This window comes from Lingula anatina, chromosome 1 (genome assembly GCF_051362555.1).
Source record: "Lingula anatina isolate TDL-2025a chromosome 1, LinAna3.0, whole genome shotgun sequence".
NCBI classification, from domain to species: domain Eukaryota; kingdom Metazoa; phylum Brachiopoda; class Lingulata; order Lingulida; family Lingulidae; genus Lingula; species Lingula anatina.
Genome location: NC_141767.1, coordinates 42,024,935 through 42,036,747, shown reverse-complemented (window position 1 = coordinate 42,036,747; position 11,813 = coordinate 42,024,935). Strand labels below are relative to the sequence as shown.

The 11,813-nt window shown below is 33.9% G+C and overlaps 1 protein-coding gene across 2 annotated transcripts; it reads right to left on the bottom strand.

The window, feature by feature from the left end:
- Positions 1 to 46: 46 nt before the first annotated feature.
- LOC106163100 (PHD finger protein 21A) lies at positions 47 to 11,802 on the bottom strand. 2 transcript variants are annotated; one of them, XM_013540612.2, is made up of 13 exons: positions 11,592 to 11,802; positions 7,411 to 7,443; positions 6,178 to 6,243; positions 5,906 to 6,019; positions 5,135 to 5,380; positions 4,665 to 4,829; positions 4,491 to 4,542; positions 4,059 to 4,138; positions 3,218 to 3,415; positions 2,658 to 2,807; positions 1,818 to 1,893; positions 1,273 to 1,376; positions 47 to 932 (listed from the first exon to the last, which is right to left on the bottom strand). In XM_013540612.2, the coding sequence occupies exons 1-13, from the start codon at positions 11,652 to 11,654 to the stop codon at positions 828 to 830; spliced, it is 1,452 nt and encodes a 483-aa protein (XP_013396066.2). In that variant the 5' UTR covers positions 11,655 to 11,802; the 3' UTR covers positions 47 to 827. The 2 variants fall into 2 exon arrangements, with proteins under 2 accessions (XP_013396066.2, XP_013396065.2); XM_013540611.3 differs by having other exon boundaries at positions 3,227 to 3,415; positions 11,592 to 11,801.
- Positions 11,803 to 11,813: the final 11 nt, after the last annotated feature.

Here is an 11,813-nt window from a genome sequence, read left to right as displayed (position 1 = left end):
TGGGTAGTTTTGTGAAGATCTGCCTATAGATATCAACTGCATCACATTTTATCCATTCAAATAGTTTTATTCATGACCACAATATTTTGTTAAATTATACAATGGATTCTCTTACTGAAAGTGTAAAATTGTGAAAAAGTAAATAATAGTTACCTTTCACTTTCTCAGACAACAAGAAGCTACATTTTCACCAGTTTTGCCACAAAAAGCAAAATGGTGACACTTGCACAATTTTACAGCCTGATTCATTTACCAACCCCTTCGACAATGCTTATATACAACTACATAATCACTATGTACATAATGACCAAACCAAATAACACAATGAATTCGACTGATGAATGGATGGGTCATACAAAACATTACAGACTCTTGAATATGTATGGTGCTGACATATTTCCCCATAATTTTTTTGATAAATGTTAATTTTACAAGTTAGGGAAGGAGCTAATGTGAGCTTTCAAAACCCTAAAGTACCCAATGCCATGGCAAATACTCAACTGGACTGTCAAATCCTCACAGGATGGATTTTGAAAATATTTATACATGTTTGACCTAAGTGGAAGTTGATACTGACATCAAAAATGAAAACGGCTGTTGCAAAATATACAAAACCAAACTATTTTAAGTAAGCGATGTGGTGTCTTTGACACAAAATATCAGTAACAATGAGAATAAATACCAAAATACTGCCCACTCAAGTATAATTATTTATAATTCAAGATTAAAAAATTGCACTTGCTTGGGAAAAAAAGTCTCCATTGTCTTCCTGTCCAATCAATTAAAATCTTTTTGAAATACAAGGAACCAAAGAAGACAGTTACTACTCATGAACCTGACTGAAAAACTCGGACAAAACTGTTCAGCTTTTCCAGTGACTTCTGAGAATCCTTCTTATTTCGCAGAAACTGCGCCTTGTGCACCATTTGTTCCTGAAGGAATTTAAATCAAAGTATTTATTACAAAAAAAATAAATAAATAAATAAATAAATAAATAATAAAAATAAATAATTATAATAATATCAAAAGTTTATATGCAAGAGACTATTGTCCCACCAATTGATTATATCAAGGTAAAACAAATAAGATTCAAGTTCATATCATATGTCAGTGAAAATGTTAGTCACAAGAAATGTATGGTGGAGATGTCAAAGACATTTTTACACACATATTTCTCCCAACATTCACATTGAATCAATGGAATTATTGGAAACAGACTTAATTATTATCAATATTCTTGCATTGAAAGTTCAAAAACACTAAATGTCTTACTGTTATAGAATTGGAATATTCTTTTGCTCGCTTCTCTAGCTCTTTCTTCTCAATTTCAAGCTCGATAGCTTTCTTTTGTAATTTTCTTTTCTCTTCCTCTTTACCTGAAAAGTAAAATAATGAGATTTATTCAATACGTCAGCAAAAACTTTAGGGTAAAGATGTCTATTTATTGACCCAAAATATTTCAGCAAAATGGATTTTGATTGGATTTATGATGCTTTACCCTCTTATGTCAAGTACATTTTTCTCATTTAATATTCTTGAAATGCAAAACTAATTGTTATGTTTCCACTACAAACCCCAAAGCTCACTATAAAATTCTGACAAATATTATTGCAACTGATGCAGTTTAATGGCTTTTTATATAGCATTTTATTCAAATTATGTAAACCAATCCCCTAATTCAAAATTTATTTTAAAATAATGTTTAACTTTTTTGGTATTCAAGAAAGCTCATTCCTATGAATTATTTAAATATTTGAGAATCAAGTGATTTTTAATGGTCTTAAACATTATCAAAATCATGCTAAACTCTGACTTACTAGACTTAAAGGCTATGTAAGAATGCACTAATGCCAAAGTGCCTGGCCATTGTTTTGGCTGCACCTTTCCCATCGCCTGAAATCAGAAATGAAAAAAAAAATGCAATTAAAACACAAAGTACGTGTGCACAATCTTCTATTGCCCAAAATCAAAAAACCCAGCTGCAACTTCAGTCAATGTCAAAAAGACCTCCCATTCCATCTGACATTACTTAGATGTTTTATATGAAGGACCACGTACATCAATAAACATTTTACATTTTTAAAAGTTTAATACATCAACTTTCACCAACTTTCCATTCCTATGTGCTACATATTCCTTGCATCAAGAGACCATTATAGAGAGAAAGGTGGGTGGAGTTTTACTAACACTCTCTCAAGAGAGGGCGCCACTATCCACTGATGCTACAAAGACATGTCTTTCTAGTGGAGAAACACAATCACTGCTATGTGCTTGGCTGTACAAACATACATTGCAAATATCAAAACCATGCATATTTTGACCCTAAATGAAGTGCCTGGTTGCCGCTTCTTTCTTCCCAAATTAACCAAAAATAGCATAATTCAGACTAGACCCCTGAAAAGCATGAATGTTGACAGCATAATGCTGTATTCTTTTGATTGGATAAAAAGATTAAATCTTCCAATTCTCATTTAGGTCCTTTTTTCATCCACTTCCTTTTCAGCTTATGGCGATTCTCAAAGAGCCATCATCTTGTCTTGCTCAAGATCGGGTTTTGGTAAATATGTCAGAGTGAAAAGACTTTTATTATCGAAATTTTGGGACAAATGTGACTAACGTTGGATACCATGTCAAAAAGTGAAATGACACGTTATTACCTGACATTTAGGACAGCTCCACATTCCTGAGGGCACTTCTGTCAGGGGCGGGTCAAGACACTGAAGATGGTAGACCAGGTTACAGGTGTCACACATGAGAAGTTCACCACTTTTCTGACAGACTGCACAGAAGTCCTCATGAACATCATTCTAAAACAAAAATAAGTCTTGTAATGTCTTGCATCCTTCTTTATTCTTAAAAACTATGATATAAAGATATGCTTAAAATTGGTAAAGATTCAGTCTGGTAAAATAATTTTATGGTGATTAACCCACCAAAGGTGCTTACAGAAAAACACGACAATAAATTGCAGTAAGTAGATGAAGGCACCAATCTGTGATTAAGAAACATGCTTATTATAACCTACTGAAAAAATTACCAAACTGACAATTATGTTTATAAATTTCACTCCATTTAAACTAAAGACAAATAAAGAAACAAGAGTACAAGATAAAGCATCTAAAATGTTGTTGCACAGGGGCGGCATGTGACAATATTCAAACACAGCACAGGTAACACTAAAAGCATATCTATCACAGTGAGAATAATTTTATCTTACAACTAATACCTCATCTCCTTCATCATCTTCATCATCATCAACATCATCAACATCTTCTTCAGCCAAACTACTTCTGCTACCTGAAGGAGTCCCTGGCCTACTATTGGCTGGAGAGTAGCCATTTTTAGGGGGTCGACCCCTTGGGCGCTTGACCCCTTGCATTAGTGGAGAGAGGTAGGTGGCTGTGACCTTCTTCCGCTAGATGAGAAGTACAACATCAACTGCTGCTACACAACATCAAAAAGCATGTCTGTTTGTGAAACGGATGCAAGAAAGAATGCTATCTTACAAGTCTCATTCCCCATGCAAAAGTAAAAAAAGAAATATGAAATAAAACACTGGTGTGTAGAAATAACACAGCAAGCAAAAACGTCCACTGTACACAGATTGTGGTCTCATGAGACCAATGAATTGTGTATGTTTGTCACATCTTGTGCTTGTTTTACAAAAGGTTTAAAGTTAGTTTTGAGACTAAAATCTTAGTTATCGAACGGTTCGGCTTCTCAAGTTGCTTTCACAAAGTTACCAGCCAAAGCTTAACACACAAGTGTGAAACACGCTTCTGGAAATCTTTTCAGCTACGAGCACTTCCAATTGTGAAACCAATTGAGTTGGTGAACAATGCTCCTGGCTTGCATAAACAGAGTGAAGGGATTTTTTATGTCAATACTACAATTCAAGTTGCTATGCAGCTTTTTTTGTGTGTGTATGTGTAAATATGAGTCAAAGTCACTATTTAAGTTCATAATAGAATTCGAAGAATTATGTATAAATATACTTTTTGGGAAAAAAGTATACAATGGAGGGCATGCATGCATACATACATACAGCAGTCACCTACCTCTGGCTCAAAATTTCCATAGCTAAACTGGGGATTTGCAGTGCTTCTTCTTTTTCTTTCTGATCTTCTATTTTGCAATTCTTAAAGAATAACAGTTGTTTATTAACCCCAAACACAGCATAAAAGGGAAGAAAGTGGAGTACAGCTTTTCCAAATCACCGCAAGGAAATGGTCATAGTTAGGCATAGTTACATGCCTGAGGCAGGATATTATTAAACCCTTCCACAAGTAGTTATACTTTTTGCATTTTCAACAGAAGTGTAAGATACCAAATCATTTTACATTAATTTACTACTTCTGCACAGGTTTGGTGGAGATGTACCAAGTTCTACAACAAAGGCCATTACTTATTATTTATGTATTATGTTATAAAGCACAAAAAGTTTTTAAAAAGCATTAACAAATAGATTCTAAATACATCTTTTCACCCACCTTTCAAAGTATCTTGTGTGATCAATTCCAGAGAAGCCATGTATTCTACTTTCTGAAATACAACAAAGATGCAATAGAACCATATGCCATTCATGAAAACAACTTTATCTTCTACTAGATAGTATTCATTTTAACTATTGATAAAAAAATTGCTGCCACAATTGTAACTCTAACCTGTCTTTGTTCTGGTGAGAGAGACTTGGTGTCAATAGGCACTCTACGTTTGTGGTCACTGCCAGGTTCTGTAGTAGCTCTCTTCACAGGGGGTACTTGAGCATTGTTGGTGGAGGCTGGTTTGGCAGCTGTGGTTGTGCTACCACTGAAGAGGGTTGGTCTCCCCTACAGGCAATAAAAATATTGTTACAGCAAGTATGAAACATTTTCAATTCAACCATTTGACAAAAATTGCCTCACAAACATGAAGTAAGAATACTATTCACTCTTAAGTATTTCTAAAATTGCTACAAAAATTTTGTAGAAATTCCTTTTTTTCCCATATGGATACTTTTTAACAAAATCACTTACTTTTTAGTTTGTGGATTAAAAAAATTAGTATGCGTAGTCCTGATATCAATTTGGAAACTGCAAGCATCATTATTTTTGAGGCACATGTAAGAAATGTGAACAATTTCAAATAATTATACCTGTAAAATGGAAGGCCTGTGAGGTGTGTATTGGGGGACACGGATAGGTGGGGACTTTCCTCTAGGTGGCGATACTTTGACAGTGGTTGGAGATGACTTCCCCCTTTGAGGAGAGTTGCCATTTTTAGAGGTAAGGCCTGTTGTTGTGCTACTTGGGTTACGTTGAAAGGCTTTTGCTTGACCCACAGGTTTTTTAGCTACTGTGCTGGTAGTGCTGCAAGAAGTAGTACTGGAGGGTGCTTTTTTCTGAAATGCATGAACACAAAAGAATGTGGCTATAACGTTAAAACCAACTATACAGAAATGTTGGAACCTGCCATTTTTTATGAAATGTAAATTAATATTATGAAATGACATCAGGCTAAAAATTTAATATTAAGATCGAGGTGCATTACTTCAAAGAAAAGTCAACTCTTCTCAAGGTGCTCCTCTGTGCAACCTTGGATCAAGCTAAGCTTGAGAAAAGGAGCAAATGTAATTCCCTTCTTGTCCTGCCAACTGCCTGCACATTGCAAGGCCTGGTTCACAAAATACTTTGGGGAACAGAATGTATTCATTTTCTGCCAATGGTGAGGTAAATGGCCCCAAGAAGAGAGCTGTATTAAGAAAAGTGGACTTATCTACGATGTAAATATCCAAGTTCATCTAAGCAAAGAAATGTAAGGGTAATATTATTAAAACATATCTGAATCCACAGAAAAAATACTGACTAGAGTGCTTTACTGGACACTGTTATCTACTTTTAAATATGCCAAGTGATTAGTGCCTCACCGGTATTTGTTTGTTTTGCTGCAGCCCTTCTTTCACCATAGATTGCTTATTGAGTGAATCTGACATCGACTGTTTGTTGACCAGTTCTTTCCTCAACTGTTGAACAACTGCTCTCTATAAAAGATAAAGTCATCAAACAAAATTTTCACTTAAAGTACTATAAGACAGCATGTGCATGAAAAACATCCAGATGATAACAATATCCTATAATTTACTCTTACAGGTGGTTTTGACGGGATATGAAATTTTATATTTAAGAATAAATGTGTTACCTGCTGTTGGCTTAGTTTCTGTATTTCTGCCTGAAGCTCATGCAACTGTTTCTGCAGGTCTACATTCTAAAAATAAAATATGATAGTACAATGCTTTAGCATAAAATATAACAGAATAGAAACTAAAAGGTTTTGGGCTAACACACACATACACACATGCAAAATCATTTTTCAAATAAAATTGCAAATGTGACATGATGATGATAACTCTCAGAAAACAAAATTGTATACAACATCCATTTTTTTCTACTAAAAGGAACAATGCTGTCATACAGTAAGCCAAAACAAAAGAGCTTTTACCTTTTACTAAGTGATTTTACCTTTTTTTTCATACAGTACAAATTGTCTGTTTCATGATATCACAGCAAACTAATATGAAAATTAATAATGATCTGCATGGATGTCACCTTGCTGATAAATACATCAGAACACTTGGATCACACTCATATTAAGCCAATGAACTCTCCTTCCAAAATCCATACTTAATTTAATTCATAAATCTATAATTTTTTTTTTCCAAAAAATTAAACATTCTCATCAACTGGTAAAAAACTTTAAGTGGGAGCCTAGATATTTGTAATTTGCATGTTATATGTTGGCACCTCTGCATACAGTAATTGCATTATATTCATATGTGGTAAAATATTATAATGACAGAAGCATACTTTTAACAAAGAGGTTCAAGCAGAAGACTTTTTGTTAGACCAAAATCTTACAGTTTGTGGGTCTGACAGTAACTAGAGATTTGAAATGCATTTCATTTCCAGGTGATAGACCACATTTGAAAGTGTGATCTGGTGGTTTTCACTCTATCAATTTACTGCAAACTAACCTTGAAACTAGGTATTCACTCCACTAGGAAGACATTGTGTGCAATATAGTTAAGATGAATCCATATCATATCAGTTGATGTTAAAACCAGTTAAACCACAAGGTCAGTTTTTTTTTTTTTTTTTTTTTTTTTTTTTTTTTTTTTTTTTTTTAATGCTGTTTGTTGAATCTGATGTTAATTTGATAAAACTCCATAGCTAAAAAAAAAATAACTAAAATAACCAATGGTTGGTAATTGGTGCTAATTGGCATTTAGAAATTTAAAAAATCCCTGCACAGCACAAGTCTACTTGAGGCCATTTGCTGACATCAAGTACATACTTGGTGTAAAAGATAACAGAGAGATTTACAAAAAAAAATGTATTCAATGAGAATCCTTATCAAATGGCCATCTTTATTTACCTGAGGGTCATTTTTCATCTGTGATACCACAACCTGAAAAAAAGTTCAAATCTTAATAAATCTGGAGAAAGTACTAGCAATAGAATTTGGGTTTACACAAAGCATAAACTAAAACCTATAAAACTAAACTGTTATAAACTCAATGTTCCACAAAACATAAATCAAACTACTTTTTCAGTGCCACATTAAGATGAGATGTTAGGTGAAATGGAGGCGCAATATGCTTAAATGTCTTTTTAATGTAAGTCAGTACCTTAACAAAACTATATATAAGCATTCATAAAGACAGACTCCAATATGCTCAATTAAAAAAGAAAAAAAAATTATTTATATATTTATTCTGAATCAGTAGATGTTGAGAAAATCAAAACTTAGCATGAAGAACCACGTAAAATGTTGATAAATGTAGCACAGTCCAGAGGAAATCCAAATATGATCTGGTAAATCAGACATGCTGAAAACTCTGAGGGCAATGCAGGCCAATTGGCCTGCTTAGATCTGAATATTGTAGGCCCGGACAAGATATTGCCGGCCCAAATGTTTTTCGCATTAATTTGTATATTTACCCTATTTCGCATAAAAACTGTGCACTTTTAACTTCTGCTTTATACACTTTAAAAGGACAGTTGAGTAGCAATTAGGTGATTAAAATTCAAATAACTGCATCTTTGAAAAGATCTTTTATTGAAGACACTGCTCAGATAACTTCTGGGTAATATATGACTTAAAGGTAAAAGAAGGGCCAAAAAGGCATCAAAACTCACAGAAAACAAATTTTCCATAGGTAAACTGCAATTTTCCTAGACTAACCTTAAACCAGGCCTTACCTGAGCTAAATCATCTGTCTAAACTACCCAAGAGCACTTTTCCAAGTTTTGAGTTTCTTACAGCAGCTTTAGACAAAATGTCAAATTATCCCAACCTACAATGACTTTAACTTGCATTATATAGAGCTTAACAGTAAATTGTATTACTCTGAAGTATCGAATAAAAGTACTGATGGAATAAAAGTACTGGAAGGAAAAAATCATAATATTTAATAAAAGTACTGATGGAATAAAAGTACTGGGTGGAAAAAATCTCGAAATTTAATAAAAGTACTGGATGGAATAAAATAAATAAATAAAATAAAGAAGAAGAAGAAGAGAAAGAAAATAAAAGTACTGGATGGAATAAAAAAAAATAAATAAAAATAAAGAAGAAGAAGAGAAAGAAAAAAAAACTATTTATCATTGTAAAAAAAAAAAACTTTCAGCAGGTAAAATTCACTCAGTATTATAATTTATTTATATTGAAAACAGGATATCTAATTTATTTTCAAAAAAAAAAAAAAATGCCATACGTTCTGAATAATGTATCAAAATGTCATTTTTTTCACCACCTAATGATGAAAATATATAATACATTCGTGTGAACAGCATCCACGGATACGAGTTCAATTTCATAATTGCCAGGGTCCGAAGACACACCAAAGCCGCCTCCGATAGCCATACGCTGTTAGGAGACGTTATTCAAAGTAAATTTATTCTCAGATATAAGGTTTGTTTTGCATACCTGTAAACTCCTAGATCTTAGGGTTTATCTTACATAGAAGTGTGATTTAACATCGTTTAAATCATAAATCCGCATGAAATAATTGACGTTTGAAAACAGACACAACTTCTTTGCAGCACTTGAAACGACCTCGTTAGTTATAAATATTATCCTATCACCTTGCGACATGACATCATTCGCTCGATACATGAGTAGTTGTCACTGTTGAAGGGAAAGCACGTCTATTTATAGAAACTGAAATCAGACAACACATGTATCGTAGTGTTCAGAGAGCGACTTCCGCTTGACCTACTTTCCAGTGCTGTTTGTCGAACAGTAGGTAATGAGTTGAGATCTCGATTTTCTTCTCATTATACTTCAATTTAAGAAAATAAAAAGCGTGACTTGTATTTGTATAATTTCCCACCGGTACGATAGGTAGTTAATAAACATACTGGGTGTAAGATTTTTGAAAAATTAATAACCGTACTAGGTGAGTCAGAAATTATTGCCGGCCAAATTGGGCCAACATACACTAAAATTTTAAGAATATTGTCGGCCCGACTCCCCGATTGGTGGGTCAAGGGCCGGCGGCCGGCAATTTTCAGCATGTCTGGTAAATGAGTTTGGAGCTTTTTGTATGAATGAATGAATGAATGAATGAATGAATGGATTAAGGTGTTGCTGATATTGAGTATTAAAGGCAACAGAAAAAGCCATATTAGTACACACTTTTTTTGAATTGTTAAATAAAAATTTTAACACTTGCAAACTTTTTCAGCTAAAACTGATTTAAACTGGCATAACAAAACAGTTTGATTTGACTTGTTTTAGGCAAATTTTAACCATTTGGAGAAAAAGTGACCAAATAGTAGTGATTTGGCCAAGTAAAAAAAAAGTGCTTCGCTAGCAAGTCATTAGTTTATGCAGCCAATATCTGCAGTTTTCTATTAGACTGTTCATGGTTACAAGATTTGTACTAGTGGAGTTAATTACTAGTACTACATTTACCTAGAGTGAGAATTGCTCACAGCTCAGCCAACACCCTACGGCCAATGGGTATTCAGCCTAATTATGGTCTTGTCATAAGACGAAAAATGTGTCAGTTTCTTTAAAATATTTACTTCCAATTAATGATTATCATCAATAAAATATTACTAAATATCTGTTGTATTCGATATTTTTGCCATATGCAAAGAAAGTTTCCCTATGCCCCATGGAAGAAAGCTTTACATTTGAGGGTTTTTTCTGTATAGTGCATCCCCAAAAACCAACTACTAATACGCTAAAAGACCAAAAGGTAAGCACCCAGGAAACATTTCCGATGTGATCTCATGGAATTAATTAGTTTGCCAGACTATTCATTTATTTTAGCATGGCTGATGCAAACCAGGTTTTATTCTGTACTTTTAGTTTGGTTCTTTTGTGTTCTGTATTTCAAATAGTGGCTACTAACACCTTGGACTAAATAAATAGTCAATCAAACTTTGTTAAGTATGGCATTATGTAAGTCTTTAAAAAAAATTAAGGGGGGGGGGGGGGGGGGGGGGGGGGGCTTTGTTTCCATCACCTGTAAGCTGAAATACAACAATGTGAAGATTTCCCTAAGCACCAACATTTAAAAAGTCATGAGTATTGTCGCTGGTTACTGATAAGTGCTGTACAGAAAAATCCACCCGAGTGCAAAGTTTCTTTCTAGGACAAAAACACACAAGAAAGCTTTTTTCCAAAAATATCAAATTCCATAGGCGTGTTGCAAGGCTTCCAAAGACAAAAATCATTTGTGAATGGCACTGTACATGAGAGCTTCAACCTAAAGGCAAATGTTAGAAAAAAAACTTTTCTCTAAACAGCAAGCTATCGTTTGCAACTGACTCAACCAGCCAAGATCAAGTCATTATAGTTTATGCCTCTATTAAAGCAAAGGACAAAAGGAATTGAAGTGTGTATTAGACATCCTATTATATGTGAAGCAATAAGTGGGCACTAATTGCAACTATGATGTTTTAACATTTAAAACTGTTAACATGACCCCAGCTCATGTGTTTGGGCAATCCTGATTTATTTGGCTATTCAATTAAATGAAAAAAATATTTTAAGCATGTTAGAACCATAGTTGCTTTCATATATGACACCATTTCTCCCCCCCCCCTAAAAAAATAGCCTCATTCTCTGTTCCTAAAACCATGTTCTTAATAGGCCATCTTCAGATAAGATTTAAGCTACTGAAGCAGTTAATGAATTGGAATAAAAGTAAAGTTCATCAAACAAATAAAAATTGCAACTGAAAAATTAAAGACTGATCTTGGTTAGTTGGTTCTCAAAATGTGTACTACACAAATACAAATAAAATAGCTAAAGGACAAGTTTTATGTCCCTTTCTCATCCTCCACCCCCCCCCCCTTTCCTTCCCCAAGAAAAATGCTCAATAATCCTGTTTGCACATGATAAAACTTTTATACCATGAATATTGACTTTTATGTATATATCTATATACATATGGACAACAAAAATATTAAGTCTATAAACTGTAAAAAATATCATGAAGATGCATTTATATTTTACAAGAAACACTATTATGCATCTGACAACAAGCGGATGGACTCCGTGTTTCCCCATTGATTGCAGTTTTGCAAAAGAAAACTTACCTGATGGCGTTGAATAACAAGCTTCAAAAGACGTTGGATGCTATCTAAATCTGCCCTCGACATCTTAAAACAATGCTTAATCGACCGAGGAGTAAGATATTCTAGACTATTGTCTTTTCTACTAGAAAACTAATTATGGAAAAGTTTCGCTGGTTTCTCCACCATTGAGCAAAACAGCACAACCGCACCACCTGCTACCCTTGCGGAAGAATCAGTTATGTT

Coding starts and splice junctions, on each gene's coding strand:
- LOC106163100 (XM_013540612.2), bottom strand. CDS start 11,654: ATGTCGAGGGCAGATTTAGATAGCATCCAACGTCTTTTGAAGCTTGTT. Junction 6,244..7,410: donor AGATGAAAAATGACCCTCAG/GTAAATAAAGAT, acceptor TTTTATTTTTAG/AATGTAGACCTGCAGAAACA. Junction 3,416..4,058: donor ATGGAAATTTTGAGCCAGAG/GTAGGTGACTGC, acceptor CTTCTCATCTAG/CGGAAGAAGGTCACAGCCAC.